Here is an 18858-nt window from a genome sequence, read left to right as displayed (position 1 = left end):
GCAAAATATTCCAGCCCTGCAGGGGGTTGGACTAGATGATGCTCATGGTCCCTTCTAACTCTACAATTCTGTGAAGCCTAGAGAAACTAAAGCTACTTTACAAACCTGTCACACCCAGAACTCTATGGCATGATAAGTAAGAAGAGGAGGAGTTTGGAGTTGATATCCCGCCTTTCACTCCCCTTAATCTCCTTTTCCCTTCCGTGAGGTGAGTGAGGCTGAGATACTTCAGATAAGTGTGACTAGCCCCAGGTCACCCAGCGGCTGCATGTGGAGGAGCGGGGAAGTGAACCCGGTTCACCAGATTATGAGTCCACCGCTCTTAACCACTACACCATGCTGGCTCCCAGGAGTAGATGCCCCACTTTACCTGAACAGGAAAACCATTGCATGTTCTAGGGGAAGGGGAGCAAGGTGCTGCCCCAGTGCTCCCACAGAGCCATTGTTTGTCTCTCTCAAGGGTGGGGAATCTTTGGTGGATGCCAATTCTCATCAGCCCCAGCAGGCATGGCCAATGGGTGGAAATGATGGAAATGGTCATGAGTCCAACATCAGGAGGGCCGCAGGTTCCTCAGCCCTGGTCTATTCCCACAGTGGTTTCATGAACTGCTCCAGAAGGGGCTCCCTTGGTTGGGGTCATATGATCCTCATGTGACATTCGTAACAAGAAATGACCTTGTGTATGAAGAGCTGTCCTATGCTATGTAACGTGTGTTTTTTGCAGAACCAGGGTAGATAGAACATGAAATGCAATACAAAATCATTTGTATTAAAAAACAACAACCCAAAATTCAACTGTCACTCCACATGGCGCTACTGAAATCCTGAAAGGATTAAAGTTCCTATTGATGAGTGAAATATGGACTTCACAACCACTGAACCACAGCTGGATGAAAGCCAATACTGCTTAATCTATCATCATGAGCTACTCTGCTCCAGAAATACTAAGAGCTGGTAAAACATCCTTTGCTGGTTCAAAGCTCATGCTATAGGATTCTATTAATGGAGCTTTAGAATACAAAGTATATGATTGAAAACATTATCTTAGTACTCTTATTTATTGAATTCATTATTAAATCTCCGACCATACAAATATTAATGCCAGGTAGCTACGAACAGCCCCAAATCCCATTCATTAAATGCAGAGCTGCTGTGCCAGTTACTGTAAATAATTTTTAAAGAAGCCAGCTTGTTTCTGTGATAAGTTTTATGTGCTGCTATATAAAATTCACCTGAATATTCTGCTATGCACTTGGACTTTTAAAGAAAGTACCCCACCCCTTGCAAATACCATATTCAGAAAGTTACCGCAGCGGGTATGACTGCCAGGCAGCGAAACGGAATGGATAAGTGGTTCCTGCAACAGCCACAGCAGGGACAAATCATGACAGACAAAGTCTATCTAGCAGCACCCCATGCAAGCCATACTGCATGTATTTGGTCTTTAAAAACCTCCTAAATGACAACTGTTTGAAACTGTAGATTTTATGAATGTGGAAACAGGATTGATAGAGATTTTGCTTCCCACAAAGGGTATATATGCAAACATTTCTTGAGTTCTGCTGTTCCCTCTCTTGTGTCAAAGTGTTGCTGGTTTCAAAACATCCCCCAGACCTTTTTGTTCATAGCACTTTTGTCTAAAGGAAGCAACCCTTTGCGTTCCCCTTTTTTCTTTGCTGCCTGACATAAGAGGCTCAGATTAAAGGGAAGTGGTTCTGACTCGAGGTTTCTCTGTTCCCCATTCCTTGCAGTGACTGCTCCAAGTTCACCTCTGAGCCCTCCAGTGTCTCCCGTGTTCCCACCTCCGGAGCCGTCAAGCAGCAAGAATGGCGAGTGCACCGTTTGCTTTGACAACGAGGTGGACGTGGTGATCTACACCTGTGGACACATGTGCCTCTGCAACACCTGTGGTCTTAAGCTGAAGAAACAACTCAATGCCTGCTGCCCAATCTGCCGACGGGTCATCAAAGACATTATTAAAATCTACCGCCCTTAAACCCCATTTCCAGCTGGCCTGAGGGTGTGTGTGGAGGGGGCGAGGGGGCAGGAGGAAGAATGTTGTTACTCATTGCCACAACTTACCGTCACCGCTTATGGGTTATTGTGCTGGTTACAGAGTGGCTATTTTGTCTATATTTCCGTGTTTTGACCAGTAGGAACCAATCAGGGATAATTAAGTGATCTGGGAAACACTCTGGTCCTTGTAGATGCCGAAGGTACAGCTGCTGAGTGGGAAGAGCTTCATCAAGATGCTGCTCTGCTGGGTTAAGGTAGGGGCTGAGCTGTAAGTACCTTTGCCATGAGGAGTCTCTCCCCACCCAGCAAAAGAAAATAACATAAAATAGACAGTGAGCCCCACTTGGGCGGAAAGTACTGGAGAAAACAATTGTTTGAATTAATAATAATAATTCTGGGCACCTCCCCCCACCATAATCATGGGATATTTACTGAATTAGGCAGTTTAATTACTGAAACAGCACTCAGGCAATTTCAAACAGGGAGGAAATATATGGGGAAGATTTAACAGAGGCACTGTGGAGTGAAATGACTCCTGTCATCTTGTAAAAATTGTGGGGAATAGGCAGTGGATGACATTTGCTTCCTTCAAGGCACTTTTTCTCATTCATGGTTCAACAGGGGAAGCAGGTATGAGGAATAGTGAAGAAAAAGCTATCAATGTCCTTGGAACACAGCAAGTAAACAATCCCACTTTCCTCCTTTGTAAGTCACAGATTGAAGCTTCCTGTTGCACTGAGCAACTGTGAAGCACTTCTGTAGCTGGAGAATGTTAACGTATTGATAGGAGTAAGCCTCTTCATGCACAAGAGAAGCAGCTTCTTGCATGGCGGTTCTGAATCGTCACAGCAAGTAACCATGCTTAGAACCAAGCTACAAAGAAAGAAAGCTGATGGGGGGGGGGGGGGCGACTGTTAGGTTTCAAACCTCCAGAGTTCCCTCTCTTGAAATTTGTGCAAACAGCTGATGGATGTTTTCCTCTATTACTCCCCAGAGATTTTGTCAGTAAAGTATGCAGCCATGTGGAATCTCTCATTTCTTCCTCTCCAGGAAGTTGTCATCTACTCCACAATAGAGGCATCTTACTGAAATTTAAAAGCCCTTTTCTTGGCATTGTTTGTTGGAAAAAGAATTTGCAAGCTATTATTAGATGCTCCGGCTTTTAAGATAAATGCATTTTGATTGTGGTTATAGGAACCTCTGAACTCTACACTAGCCTGAATGGGATGTGAAATGTCTTGGGGCTTTAGGGGAGAGGTGCCATGCAAGCAATAAAGCAACTTTGCTTGACCTATCTGCCGGTTCTCTTTCCTTGCTCAGTCTTTGTGTGGCAGCATCCTCCTACAGTGCACACAACTGTAGTTGCCCATAGGCAACCTGTCCCATTGCCATCTAAAAGCAGTAGAATTTATTCAGAGCAGGCTTTTTGCTGCTTCCACCTCAATAGAGGCATTCAATTCCATTGTGCAACAGATGCTCCAAAGCTGTAATCCTGATGTTTTATCTGATTTATGACGAGATCCTAGGATCTACTGTGGTGGAACAACTTGTAGGTCTTTCCAGGGCAGAAATGCTTACTTGTGACCCTTGGGAGCCTGCTAGGAGCCATTCTCAGCCCCAATATATGGCTGCATTCTTTTCCATAAAACAGCTATTCTGAGCCTATGGGGCCCTTCTAGCAGGAAGAAGGCAGTTTTCCTTTTCAACAGCATACTTTGATATGCTGTGCTGTCAATAAGGGAAATGTAAGCCAGTGCAAATTTTGGCCATAAATGACAAGGCATGTGGATCTTAGTGGGGAAAATAATACATAGTTTAAGGTGGAAGACAGCAATGGCTTTAGAGGGACGAATTCTGTTTAGGGAATACGGAGTGCTTTGTAGACAAAAATGTGTGGACTAAGCTTCTCATAGTCCTTTGAGCAACATGGTAGCTGTACCTCATTGGGTAGCTGAGCCTCTCTTCTCTTCTGTCTTTAGCTTAAATGCTTTTCTAACCTTTAGCTCCTGGCAAAGTTGCTGCACTAGCATCATTTGTGGGCTGCACTGGAAGCCAATGAATGCCAATGACACAATCCTAGCAGTCTTAAATTGCCACTGGCTACAGTTACATATTGCATAAGGAAAGGCATCAAACAAGACAGATGAGTTTCCGTTTTCTTTAAGGTGCAGATAATATCTTTGTCAACAGGAAAGCCTGTTTCTTTTCCATTTTAGAGTGGTTTGGGACAACACTGTGGTGCACGATGACTTCCAGTAACTTTACAATAGTTTTGAGTATCCTAATTACCATACGGAAATGTGAAGGGCAGCGAGGTTAGTTTAAAAATGCCATCAGTTACTCTATAAACAACTTTTGCCTACATGGAATGCAACTGCTTTGTGATGAGATAAGTAACTGAGGCCTCCTAAAACCAAACAGGAGTCCTAGTCAGCGATTAAGAATCTCCATGAGCATTTACATTTAATTTTTGCACCGTCAGCTGTAGTCTATAACCATGGAGGAGACAATTAATAATGCAGATAATGCTATAACTGCACAACATGGGAGGCATTATGCAAGCAGCATTGTTAAAGCAAGTAACACTGCCCATCACAAGATGATTCCAGGTTGTTGCATCCACCTTAAAGAGTGGATCTTTGCATTTCTTGACCTCCACAATCAGCTTTTGCTGGTGTCAGCTTCTGACCCTGTTGTGCATGTTAATGATGGACAGCTGAAAAGTTTAGGGGGCAGAGGAGATGTGATGCTTGAATTGAGAAAGGGAGCAGATTTAACTTGGGCTACTAGTTGCACAATAATATGTTAAAAAGCAGAGAGAAAGGGCAAAGCCACTCAGCTGATTGCAATTATTTAATCACCTGCTAAGTTAATTGCCATTGTTGGCACTGCCGTCAAGCTCTGTGCACAAAAGGCAGATCCTCCAAAAGTTATTTTTCACCATGCAGCTGTCTTGCTATTTGCCGTTAATACTTCATAGAGATACTTGTGTAAAGCAAAACTTCTTACCTCCTTATTATGAAGCTGAGTCAAGCCAGCAACATGGAAGGGGCTGCCCACTTACTGACATGTGTTCCAAGGGGGTCTTTCCGCTCACTCTATTTCAGGTGCTGCTAGTTGCGCATGACCACAGTGCCAGATGTTTGCCGGGGACAAGGCATGAATATATTCCTAGCATCTCAATTCCATCCTCAATTCCATCCTGCTTACCTAAGATGCCACTGAGGGACATAACTATGAACCACAGAGTTAATTTGAATGAAATTTATTTGTCGCAGCTGTCATCACTGCAGCTAGAGTTAAGCTCTGGAGAAGCTTACCAGAAAGAAGTCAACAAATTTACACTTTTGCAGAGATGTAATTCTAAGGAAGGGTGGCAATTTTTGTAGTCAGTGGGTTTGCTGATCAGTACTGATCACTACCTTCCATTCTACTCCCAACTCCCTGGGTAACTTGAGGTTGGATTGCTCCCATCCCCTTTTTGGTGTCACAGCAAAGCACCCCCTGGGCATTGCCCTTAGATACCTTTGGGCTAGAACTAGTTTCCAAACAGAAGCCTATACACCACATACACCTGGCAGTAAGTCCCCTTAGTCTCAACGGAGCTGACTTCTGCATTGACAAGTTGTGCTACAAGCGATCTTGGAAAGGTGTGCCTTTTTACTTTACTAGCTTCCAACTGCAATGGTATTTTGAAAAGAAATTTGTAGACCTATGATAGTTCAAAATAAGTAGAGGAAAGGACATGTGGTGTTTAATCTTTTCTGTTGGGAACAGACTGCCCAAAAGGAGCAGCATCTGACATGGGCTTTATTAGGCAGAGTTAAGTCCACAGCCTAAGTGTTGCTGTGAAGCAGGCTGGGGAAGCAGCGTTAATGGACATGCAGCTTTACTTATTCCAGTCTCACAAGGAATTCTCAAACTCTGACAGACAACTTTTAGGAAGTAGAGGCTATTTAGCAACTTGTTCTTGCTATTGCTTTTTTTGTTTCGTTTTGAGAAAAGTATCTGTTCAGAAGATCTGTTTGTGCCTTATAAGGTGTCTGTGCACTTTTTATCCTTTTTAATGCTACTTTTAAAAGTGGAGAGAGAAAAAGACCCTAATAGATGGTTGGTAGTTTTTATAGAATTTTATGTGTTCACCAAGAACTTTGCTCTTTTTTTATATTGGAGTGAAAATTTTATGTTTTAATTGAAACTTTGCTGCCGTCCTCCTCCCCATCTCCTCTTTGTATAAAAGCTTTTTAAAAAGTTTTGAGATTTCTGAAACTTCTTGATATTTTTCTGGTTCATGACAGTGATCTGTATATCACATTCTCAAACAAGCCAGATTTTAATCTCTCTGTAATAGAACTTTCAATGCAGATTCTTTGGGGAGGGAAGTTTGCACTTCTCTACATGTTAATACTCTCTAGCATTGTGATCTGTAGTGTGTGTGTGTATGTTTTTTATTTTGTTCTGTTTTACATTAATATAAAATTTTACCTGTTTTATGAAACAAATAAAATGTTGGCTTGTAAAATATTCCCACCGGCCTGAAGTGGAAAAAATGGTAAAAGCAGAGAGCATGTCTGTTATAGGCTTTAGAAGCAGCTCCTTGCAACCTGAAACTTCTTTGATGGCTCTTGCCCAGACCTTTCACCTTCAATAAACAGGGATTTGCTGCTTAAGTTTGCCTGCACCTGTAGTACCCTTTGTTGCCTGTGGTAAAAATCCAATCTATATGCAGGACTACCACTGGTCCTGTTGTTAAGGTGACTTGTTAAAATTTGGGGTGAAAATGAGAACAAATCAAAAGATCAATGGATCTAGGCCAGCATTCAGATGACCATGCCTCATGACTTTTGCCTGTTTATGTGAGCTGTGGTTAAACCAGGAAGCCACAAATGAAACAGTTTACCATTTTTGTCCAAACTGAAACAATATGGTTACCTGCTTTAGACCAACCCAGCATCTGGGTTGAAGCTGATTTGAGATTCTTGATGTTTAGGAGACTTCCTCGTTTAACCACAGCTCGCACAAAGCTCGCACAAATCCATAGAGATTCAATGGGCTCATTCATATCAGATCACTGTAAATTTTGCAAAGAAGTCAATGATCAACTTGTCAAGTGGTGTTCATAGTTTGAATTACATTCTGTGAAAGGGCCTCTCTCTGCACACTAAGGTAATTTTGACTATGAATTACATACCAACTATAGAAACTAACCGTAAGTATAAGAGTGACAGGTTTCCTTATGTCTTTACAAGCCTATGTTACTAGGCTAAGCCTTGCAAAGAAAAGCTTTTTTTTCAGAATGAGGGATTGTTGTGGATCTGCATACACAACCATCTGTTTTTGAACAAAATGGGATATGAATGACACACAGTAGTCTGCTAATAAACTGACTACAGTGGTGCCCCGCAAGACGAATGCCTCGCAAGACGGAAAACTCGCTAGACGAAAGAGTTTTCCGTTTTGGAGGTGCTTCGCAAAACGAATCTCCTATGGGCTTGCTTCGCAAGACGACAATGCCTTGCGAGTTCCTGCGGGGTTTTTTTCCTCCCCCCCTTTTTCTAAGCCGCTAATCCGCTTATCAGCTGATCCGATCAGCAGATAAGCCGCTAAAAGCCGCTAATAGCGCTAATCCGCAAATCCGTCAATGGGCTTGCTTCGCAAGACGAAAAAACCGCTAGACGAAGAGAATCACAGAACGGATTCTTTTCGTCTTGCAAGGCACCACTGTACTGGGAAATGTACACAGGCTGTACCTAAAAAGCGTGATAAGCAAAATGTTGGCTAGTGTTCAATATCTGAAATTTGTGAAGCAACCCATACTGCTTAGTGTTGCCAATGCAGAGTAAACCTCTTTTTCACTCTACTCTCACACACAAAAGTGTTATGTGCAAAGCCAGTATGGAAAATTAGCAGAAGTTAGCCCCAAAAGGGGATCAACTTAATCCAACATATCCTCCACAAACTCAATGTTTATTTACCATGTCCACTATGAGAGCTGAAAAGGCTATTCTGGTTCCACCACTGCAAAGTACACTAATAAGAGTGACTTTACCACTTGTATCACTACACTCTGCTCCTGCGCAAGAGTCCTAACTCCTCTACATATGACACCGACAGTGGGGGCCACAGACACTAACAATATCAGAATGCAAGACAGCTAAATGGATAGTTCAGGGGTTTCCAAGACAGCTTGCCTTTTCCCCTTTTTTAAAAAAAGAGAAGCTATCAATTCAGCATCTTTCAACTCTAAAAGGAGTCATGGTCCCTTGCCTACCTGTAGCTGTTGGCAAATCCTCCCAGGCTTATGTTAAGCTAGGTTGTCACATCATTTTTCATTTCACTGTAGATAATTTGACAGATTCTAATGCTTGTGACATGGAAGGAAGGCAAGAGGCCCTGGAAGGTTACAAAAACCATACAGCAGAGACAACTCCCAAACCTTTTTCACTTGACATTCAGTCACTTCCATAACTGGGCACTGTCTCTTTGCATTAGCATATTTCTTGCAAAGAGTGAAGATACCAAGACTTAACTGTAACACCTTAGGCTAACCAATTACCTGAAGGTGCAAAAGGTTTTTAATTGATATTACTTTTCTGTCCTTCAGTTAATAAGTAATATTTATTTATTTAATAAAATGATATACCACTTGGTTGTAATAAAACCTCTAGGCAGTTTCCAAGAAAACTAAAGTTATCAATAAAAAGCAGTTAAAAACAATTGAAAAGTCAGCAGACAAAAAACATGTCAACATTTAAGCAACCCTATCAGGACACGTAAACAATGTTTTAATCAGGCCCTGAAAGCAGGATACCATCTTAGATGGTAATATCAGAGGAGATTGCTCATAAGAATGTAACACGAGTTATGTGTACACTTGTGCTGCCTTATATCCCATTAACTGAAGCATAGAATTGCTACTCACATGGTCACCTCTGCCAAAATGAATTTTCACAAATTCGCCATGCTGTCTATTACTGGGTTTACACACTTTTCAGACATTAAGCTAATCATGGAAGGCTTCCACTTTAAGAGCAGTTATGTGTGGAAACAAGTGAGACGTGCGACTTGGACTTCCTGTACATATTTCAACAACTCTTGGGAGCAAATAAAAGACCAATGATGGGCAAGCAACCAGAAAAAGTGTGTCTCTCTGCCACAACTAATGCAATTGAGAACACGGCTTGAAAAGCACAATACGTCCATCATTTCCATCCCACTGTGCTGCTGCTCATTTAGCTGGTCCTTCCAGGTCTTAGTTTCTCAGAGAGGGAGAAACAAACAAACAATGGAAGTAAATCATCTAAAACCACTTCTAATGCAACCTGCTTAGTTATTTGGACACAAGCATGGCAGTTATTGCTGTCTGGAAATGGTGGATGCATTTGAATTTCAGTTTAATCATTATAACAGGTCAAAGTCCCAAGTTGCTGCCCAGAACCTTCTCTTTATCAGGGCTCCAGGGAATTCTGGGTGTGGTGTAATCTGCTCCATGTGCCTCTCCATTGGGAAGGAAGCCAGTGTTGAGACTTGATGGGTTTTTGGGTTATTAAAACCGTAAGGTTGGCTGCCACCCACAGTGCAGCTTGGACTACAGTGAACAGAACACAATGGCTCCCCATCAGTCAATTCAAGCCCAAGATACTTCCTTGCCATGTGCTTTGCTGTCTGTCAAGCCCAAGCACAATTTAGGAGCAAGGCAAAAGTGAGAGACATTCAACCAAGTAAAATTTGCAACTGAAGTGCTAAGACAACTGAAGGTGGGGGTTGGTATGGGAAGCCATCCTGCAGTCAGTTGATAATACTAGCCCTCTGGTCTTCACCGTGACTTTCACCTCATATACTACAATAAGAAGCCTTTATCTCCTACAATATAACATGGGTCTGGGCTGCCAAATGCCAAGTAGCACTGCCATTCCTTTGGCTCCTAACAGCACAAGGGAAGGATTGTTGAGAGTCAGGCACCCCATACGTAATTATAACCAAGCCTTAAGGCACATGCAAAACTACTCAGCTTTCTGCATTTCCATTTCTGCTACGTTGCTTCTGAGTAATTTATCAGGGACTAACTGAAGAGATCAAAGGCAGCAGCTGAAGACCAGAAATTCACTTCCACCGCTGCCTCTAGCTAACAGGTGCTACTCGACAGTTACTAGGCTTAATGCAATGGGGGAAACAAGATTTGGGTAATTGCATTAATAGCACCACATAGTGGTCATTTGAAGCTCAGAACTGCACTAAAGAAGGCTAGAAGCAGGTCATATCATAAGCACAAAGGGGGCTCCTTATCTTTCCCTCCTGGAACTCAAAACAGTTGCTCCTTTCTTACTGTTGGTAAATCCAGAACGTTAGGTCCTGGAGTGATGTGCAAAACAAAGTGATCCCCACTGAATGACTTAACTTCTCTTGGAAGCCGCACAAGCTTTTGATCTGTGCACAAATTTCTAAAGTAGTATATGAGAGACTTAGGGTTTTTTTTCAAGCAAGCATGTAATTTAATAGCTCAGCAACAGCAGGTGGACTACTCCATGGGATGGCAAATGTAACAAGCAATATAGCCTAGGACAGGGGTCTGCAACCTTTAAGACAAAAAGAGCCACTTGGACCCGTTTCCGAAGAAAAAACAACAACTGGGAGCCGCAAAACCATTGCGACATTTAAAACAAATATATCTCCGGAGCCACGATCTGACAGCGGGCGGGAAGGTGACGTCGGGACGGTGCGTGACTAACGCACGCACCGCCCCCATGCGACGTCACAGCCAGTACAGCGCCCGCCACAGTGAGGAGTGTCGGGGCGCACAATGCGCCTCCTCCCCTCGCTAGTATCCGCCCCGGAGCCGCAGCAAAGATGTAAAAGAGCCACATGCGGCTCCGGAGCCGCAGGTTGCAGACCCCTGGCCTAGGAGGATGACTCCGAGGAGCTGGGTGAATAGGCTTAGTACTTACCCCTGAATTCATCTCCCTGTTCTTGAGGTTGGCCTGGAGCAAAGATACTGGATGCCACTGTTGCAGGAACATCTAAACTCCAGCTATAGGCCTTATGACAACCCTCCCTACTGCTTGCCTTCCTGCAAAATGATATTAAGTGGCACAACATTCTTTTTCTGTTCTATACTGCATTGTTTATTGGGCAAATAAACTGGAAAATCTATCTACATACATACACAGGTGTAAGTGAGAAATGCAGCAAAATGTAGAGTTAAGATGCTCCATTCTCTTTTTCTCCCTGCCCCTGCCCCAAAGCAGCACATCAACACTCCATGCCCAGTTAGATGCCCCGTCTTCATTGGATGATTCTGAGTTCTACCCCCCTCCCACACACACTGGATGGGATTTGCCTAATAAGTACTGTCAGCACAAGTCTTGCATGAGGGCTTCCGTTGGCACACACTGGCTCAGAAGGGACGTTTGCCATAGCACGACATTGAATTCTATCCTATAGCAATCCCCCCCCCGAAAGGGGTGGGGTATTTTGGCAAACCTTCATATGATCACAGCACTGGCACAATAGATTGACTTGCCATCCCCACCTAGCTGTAGAACCATCCTTGCCCCTCACTGCTGTGCTCTGAGGAAGGGGCCCGGAGTGAGACCTTGAAGCTGAGATAGCCACAGATATGGCCTCCACCAACACTGATTTGACAATGCCTCACACTAAGGAAGGACCCTTGCCTCAGAATAAGGAGTGGTGCGCCCATAGTGGCATATGGCAGGCCACTGATGCTCCAATAAACTGATGGAGTGTCTCCTGCTGCTTCCCTGCAGCAGCTGCACTCCATGACTGGGTGTGGGGGAGCAGCCCAGGATAAGCTGGGGACAGCAGCAGGAGCAAGGGACCATTGCAGCTGAGCAGCAACTGCAGACAGGCCAGCAGCTGCCCAGCCACTCTACGCATGGCAGGCAGAGGTGGGTGGTGTGGTTTGCTACCCCTGATGCTGTACATTGACCCCACATTTTCACTGAACTTCCCAGCATTGTCACCACCCATGGATAATCCCATCCACGTGTACTACGAAGTTAGGAATGTTGCTGCATACTCACCCAGTTTGGACAAACACTTTTGGAGCTCTTTGCAGTCCAGTTGGGATCCTTTGACGCCATCCACGCATGTGACTGCTTCACAATTCCTCGCTGCAGGTAATTTATGAACAAAGAGGACCTTATGGGACACCACAGCTTACTACCTTTCATTGTGAAAACTTTTGGTGAAGGACTTTTAATTTTCGAGCAAGCTTTATAGAACGTTTAACAAACCACTTGTATCCCCATTGCTGCTTGAGCATTCAAACTACTCCAAAAGGTTAAAAGGTTACTGCAACAGGTCTAGCCTTGGCAGAAGCAAGCCCCCCCCCCCCCGTGTGTTTAATAAATTCACGCTTGAAATAATGCATTATTCCCATTTCTCTAGCAGGTATGGCAGAGAAGGAAACAGTACAACCTTGGTAAAAACTTAGCTCTGGCAAGATTACACCAAGAGCAAGCAATACTCTTGCTTCTTTTGAGAGACAGATAGAGGCCACTTTCTAGGACTGTGAGTGGGGGGCCTTGCAGCCCCCTAAGTGAGGCTTTTGTTCTGTTAAAACAGCATTTGACACGTCGGATAGACAGAAGGAAAAAAGCAAAAGTGTTGTAACAATTCTGCTTGAAACCAGTCAAGCTCATTTTTTTATTTCTTTTCCTAAAAAAAACCCCAACAGCCACCACCCTTTAATGTTGGAAGTATACATGATATTTTACACAGGCTACATCTATCATCCTCAGAAACCCTTCCGCCCGCCCCAAATCCCACCCACGGTAAAGTACAGATTAATACAAGTTTACATAATACGAGACATTAAAACAGGCTTCTAATGTTTGCACAGGAAGGCAAGGCCATTTAGGCAGCCTCCCTCTGCCTCCAACATCCCAGTCAGAGGGCTGCAAAGCTGGCTTTGGTAAGCAAAAGGCTGAATATCCTTTATCCCCATAGTAAAGTTAGTTACCCTGGGATGTGATTTAGTGAGCTTGGTGGAAGGAAAACATAGTATGTGACTGTGGGCAAGTTTCACCTATGTGTCACAGGCAATAATTAGAATGACCCCCCCCCCCAATTCAGCATAGGACAGCTTTCCGCAGCCTGTGCCATTCCAGATGTTGTTGGACTACAACTCGCAACTTCCCTGACCACTGACCTTGTTTGCTGGGTCTAATGGGAATTGGAGTCCAACCACTTCCGGAGAGCACTGGTTGTGGGAGGCTGGCCTAGGACAAAGTACTGAGGGAAGGGTTAGCTCACCAATGCTTCTCATGCCCAGCAAGTTAGGTCAGTATTATTGTCTGCATCCTGTGCAATAATAAAAAATGAGGCACAGAGGTGTGTGTGTCATGGGTTGCTTTCAGACACAGCACTATCAGTCCAGGGCCCCTTCTGTGAAGGTTTTGCCAAGGATAGAGAGGTGTGTGGAAGAAGAGCACTGGGACTCATGAGGAAGCACCTCAAGATCTAGCAAAATGGGAACGAGAAAGGCCCTTGGAACTGAGACTGGGGTGGGTGGGGGAATGAGTCAAGTTGCTTCTCTTCATAGTAATTTATTTTGGTATAACGCAATCTATTTTGGCATCATGTTGTAGTGTTTACTACCACACACATATAATCGAACAGGGAAGAGGGGGAAAGCACCTGGGCAGTACGTGTTGAGATGACATTACAGGCTTGCAAATTCTTTACCTATCTGATGACATCACTAGAGCAGTTATCATAGGTTCAGAGCTGGGAGATGCAAGCACAAAAAGTGAATAATCAAATTTCATCTCCCATATGGCACAAAGGATACCTTGCTTACTGGCCATGCAAAGATGAGTGAGACCTATCTAACATAGAGATAACAAACATGGTATTTTCCAGATGTTGTCAGACTACAACTCCCATCAACCCTGATCATTGGTTTAGCCAATTTATTAATTAATTTTGGAATATTGATAACTGCTAAATGTTACAAAATACTACAACAGTATACATCAACAAAACAACAACAAAAGTAAAAAAAAACAGTTTTAAAAAATAAAATACTGCAGTGAACATACAGATACATAGAGGATAAGGTGATGTCTCAGATACCCTGGTACCAAGTTGTTTAGGGCTTTATACTCTTACCAGTAAAATCTTAAATTTGGTCCTGTAAAGCATTTTGCCATCCAGTGCAGTTCTCTCCAGAAGGCAACCTGGCCATAAGCTGTGACTCCACATTCTGCATCCGTTGCAGCTTCTCAACCAAACACAAGCTCTACACAGAGCACACTGCAGCAATTCCATTGCAAGGGGACCACTGCATGGGCCGCTGAAGCTAAGCTATCCCTGTCCGGAAACAGCCATAGCTGGCACACCAGCCAAAACTAGCCAAGCATTCCAAGGTATTGGAGCCTCCAGTGACAACAATGGATCAAGCAGCAATCTCAGACTACACACCTGTCCCTTCAGAGGAAGTGCAACCCCACCCATAGCAGGTAACTGACCTCTGTCCTGGACAGTAGGTGCACACACACACACACACACACACACACACACACAGGGCCCTGAGTCTTACCAGGATTCAGCTTCAGTTTATCAACCCACCACTGAGTCCAGACACTGGCTCTGGGCTTGCACACCATACCTGACTCAAATGCCAAAGAGAAAGAGTTAGGTGACATCAGTTTATCAATGGCAGTTAGCTCCAAATATTCTAATGGTCTCACCCAAAGGTTTCATATAGGCATTAAAGAGAACTGGGGACAAGATGATAAGCTTTGGGACCTCTTAACAGAACTGCCGGGAAGCCAACAGGCAATCTTCCAGTGCTACTCTCTGAAACAGGCTCTGAAGGTAGGAACGGACCACTGAAGAACATGCCCCCAGGTCCCATCTCTCAGAGCCAGTCCAAGAACACCACAGCGGATCCAGACTAGAATGGATCTAGATAATCCGCATCCTCAAAGGATGCTTGAAGTTGCTTGAAGCTGGTGATGGGAGTTGTAGCCCAACAACATTTAGGGTACCATGTTGGCTACCGCTGATCTAAGGGATGGACAGAAGAAACACTACAGAACTAAAAGGACAGTACCTGTATCTAAGCTGGGACCAAAGCAACATTTCTTTAGGGAAAATGACATGGTGTGAACTTCAAGTGCTGGTTTTCAGAAAGCAAAGTTAGGAGATAGACTCCTAAATCCTCCATTTAAAAAAAAATACCCATTATATAGGAAGATTTATGACAGCATGCAGATTTAACTTAAGCCAGCCTTCCTCGAACTGGTACCCTCCAGGTGTTGAGTTGCATGTTCTCACCACCCCTAACTATTAGCCCTACTGGCTGGGGCTCATATGACGGGGATTGTGGTTCAACATCTGGAAGGCACTAGACTGGGGAAGGTTGGCTTAAGTTAAATCTGCATACTACCTGATTAAAGCAGGTAAGTGGGGTTCAGCCCATGGGAGACCAAACTAGGCAGACTCACACCAATAATACACACATGGGAAATCATTGACCCTCCCTTGGTCAATGCAAACATGATTTTTTTTTTTTTTACTGTTAGATCAGCAGTGAATCTATCCAGGTTTATATTTCTGAAAATAAAACCACTGATCCATTGCAACAATGTAAGTTTGAAAACATCTAAGATTGAGAGCAGGAGGCATTGCTCATCTGGCCTTTTCACACCCTGGAGATGAATACACATACGCATGTATTAAATGAAAGGGGGGCAAAGTATGTGAAGACATATATATTTCTAAACGCACATTTGATATTTCTTTCTCTGATGCCTCATGACCACTGCTCCAAAATATACATATATCGTATTAAGCACATCGTGCTCTGAACCCAGCCCTCCTCTCATGAAAGCCATTTCCATGGCATCACAGAAAATTGGAATGGTCCATAGTTAAAGAGGCCAGGATCAGACACATGCCTTCCCACACAGATAAGTCAGAGCAGTTCACACTGCTCCAAGAACGATTGTTTTAGCCTCGCTGCGTAACATCCACATTCCCCCCTCTCCACCCTACAAATCAACACATGGGTGAGAAACATGCTTTTTGAAAAGGGTAAGGAATAGAAATGGGTAAGGAATAGATAAAATGGGGAGGGGTACAGCAAAACCTCCGTCCCTTGTGAAATCTAGATGCTACTTCCAGGTTGGGAAGCCCTGCAGTATAAATTATTAGCACCCACTGGAGGGCTACCATCCTGGCAGCTGTCATCTACCAGACCTGAGGAATCATGATAGGACAGCACTAGAGATCTGCTTGCGTACAGGCGTGAATGCAGCTGCGCAATCTGTCCCTGAAGAGGCAGCACTTTGTTCTGCTAGCAATCCTCCTGCCAGGAGGTCTTGGGAGTTATTTGAAACCTTACAGCGGAACAATATGGATAACCTAATATAATATCTGCTTTATTTACTAAAGGGAGACTATAATACTGGGAGGGGAGCCTATACAAAGAGGTCAGCACAACAGACATCAAAAGAGGCATTAATGTGGGACCTACAGTGGCAGAAGGATTGCTCAAATATGGGGCAAAAGATACTTATACAAGGCTAGAAAGAATCTCTTAGCAGCTACTTGGACAGGCCTTTCCACCTAGGCATGTCCTAGAACATCAAATTACTTATTCAGAGGCATATTAGCATCTGAATAACAGCAAAATGTGGCACATGGTATTTAACAAGGGATCTCAGCACAAACAGTGGCTTTTCAATTTCTCATTTCCATTCATTGGTTAGTGGGACTCACTTCCATTTCCTCACCAAGCTGAAAACAAATCATCTCCCAGGTTTTTACATTCTAACGTGTGTGCAGGCGTTTTGTTTGCTACTGTGTGTTCCAGAACTTGAGAGACAATTTTAAAGAACACTTTTTTTATCAGCCAGCCCTGTGAGGGGCAGGTGGACCTAAACCACATGGAGGGTGGGGAAGGGATTAATTGTGTGTGTCTCTGTGAAGTAACCTATTAAAAAGTATTTAGGGAATGAGCTGCCAAGAGTAGCAACAGTAGCAAAGCTACACTAATATGGTGGCCTGTTTCTCTTGCTATTCTTTCTTGGAAATGACACAAGTTGGAATGTATGGTATCCCAGATACTTAAAAAAATAATAATAGAGCCAGCCTTATGAAAAACTATAAATAAACTAATTAAATATTTTGATACTAAAATGGGGAATGTTGAGCTACTGCTTAATCTGAAGACAAATGGAGGGGCTTATGGCTTTTTTCTGAGATAATTGGAAGGAATCCAGCCTTCCCAACATGGCGCTCCAGCAAGGACCTTGCAGAACCACCAGCCGCTGCTGTTCTTCTCTCGGACTTCAAACAAGGTCCCTTCTTTAAAGCTGCTGGTTTCTTCATCGCCATCAAAATCTGCCACAGCCACATAGAGGGCTTCTCTGGAGATGTCTGAACTGGTGATGGGGACGGATCCTCTCTCCCTCTCCACAGGCTTGGGGATTCCTTTTGGGCCTAGGCCGCTTTTCACTTTGGCATCATCTTGGCACGGAGCTGGCAGGAAACCTTTGGCTTTTGGTGGAACCAGCATCGGCCTGCCAGGCACAGAGGCAGCTCTCAGTTCAGGCACTTCCCTCTGTGGAGCTTTATTTTCCAGAGAGGGGGCAAACGAAGATGCAGGTGATGGTGTGGAGGCTTTCTTAGGAGGAGGCGGCCTCCTGGGTGGCACTACGGGCCGCTGAGGTGGTTCCCTGGAAGCTGGAAAGCTACCCTTGGAATCGGCCTCACTCAGCTTTGCGGAACCAAAAGGAACTTTGGATGAAGCAGCCTCCTTGAAGACTTGGCTGTCTGGTCTGGATGGAGGCCTCATCTCCACAGCTGGCCTTTCCTGAGACCGGACGGAAGATTCCACAGGAAGTGCGTTGTTACTGAAGGCACTCTCGCCAGCCGTGGGGTCCTGATCAGAAGGCTTCTCTTGCGCTTTGGCAGGCCTGAGTTTGCTCCTCAGGTTGCAAATGTCTAGTTTGTCATCTCCCTGAGGGGGATCTGTCCTAGGGGCTGCTGCTGGCTTGGGTCTGACCTGAGGCTTTGATTTCAGGAAAGGGTTCGGGGTCCCGAGCTCAGGCTTGTCCTCCGGGGGCTCAACTTTTGGCTTGGCAGGCTTAACAGTGGGCCGAAGGTTCGGCTTCTTCACCTCTTTGGGAGACACCTTGTGCCCACACTCTAGCCCCATTTCGTTTTTCAGCTGGAACAGTTTCCCCTTCTCTGTTTTGAGCTCTGGCTTCCGGTTGTCCCTTGGAGGGACAGCCTGCTTGGGGGGAATCGCAGGCAAAATCATGCCAGGAGGCTTCGGAGGTGGCCTCTGTTCCAACCGCTGCCTTTCTATCAACTCCTCTTCGGATTTAATTATGGATTCCTTCCTCGGAGGGAGGCTCGGCTTCTCTTCGGCGTCCCGATCACAAATCTCCTCGTACCCCACGGAGAGAGACGCATCGCTGCTCTCTGGCAGGGCACCCTTGGAAACCTCCTTTGCTTTCCATTTCCCTGCACTGTCTATGTCATTGGGTGGTGCTTCAGGCAGAGGCCTGGACGGTCCAAAGGCTTCTCCATTAGAGCTGCTCTCTGCCACACTGTCGCCAAGCCGGAGCTGCGCCATTTCATTCGGCAGTGGTGCCAAGAAGTTAGGTCTAGATGCGTTGCTAGTTTTCTTGTACTTGTCAATGAAAGTAGCTGGTGCCCAGCCTTCCTTCTCCTCTATCTGGATGTACCACCAACCACTCAGGTTCTTCTCAATGACCTGCGGAAGGAAAGAGAAACACCATGCCTTAGGTCTCTTGCCGCACCAGTTGCTTCAACTGCTCACATCAAAGCTGAGGGGGTTACTTA

The 18858-nt window shown here is 44.6% G+C and overlaps 2 protein-coding genes across 16 annotated transcripts in view; one reads left to right on the top strand and one right to left on the bottom strand.

Moving 5' to 3' along the window:
- NEURL1B (neuralized E3 ubiquitin protein ligase 1B) overlaps window positions 1–6686 on the top strand; it is a 184520-nt gene extending 177834 nt beyond the window's left edge. For 4 of the 9 annotated variants that reach the window (XM_083483731.1, XM_083483734.1, XM_083483733.1 and 1 more), the window contains one exon: window positions 1752–6686. In XM_083483731.1, coding sequence (XP_083339857.1) covers window positions 1752–1996 — 245 coding nt within the window. In that variant the 3' untranslated portion in view covers window positions 1997–6686. The remainder of the gene's footprint in view (window positions 1–1751) is intronic. The other 5 variants (XR_014520985.1, XR_014520988.1, XR_014520987.1 and 2 more) reach the window with 3 other exon arrangements.
- Window positions 6687–12640: 5954 nt separating this feature from the next.
- SH3PXD2B (SH3 and PX domains 2B) overlaps window positions 12641–18858 on the bottom strand; it is a 116665-nt gene continuing 110447 nt past the window's right edge. For all 7 annotated transcript variants that reach the window (XM_083483488.1, XM_083483490.1, XM_083483489.1 and 4 more), the window contains one exon: window positions 12641–18769. In XM_083483488.1, coding sequence (XP_083339614.1) covers window positions 17231–18769 — 1539 coding nt within the window. In that variant the 3' untranslated portion in view covers window positions 12641–17230. The remainder of the gene's footprint in view (window positions 18770–18858) is intronic.

This window comes from Podarcis liolepis (genome assembly GCF_965112155.1).
Source record: "Podarcis liolepis genome assembly, chromosome: 2".
Taxonomy (NCBI): Eukaryota; Metazoa; Chordata; class Lepidosauria; order Squamata; family Lacertidae; genus Podarcis; species Podarcis liolepis.
The sequence above is the reverse complement of the archived record's forward strand: the minus strand, read 5'-3'. Positions and strand labels throughout refer to the sequence as shown.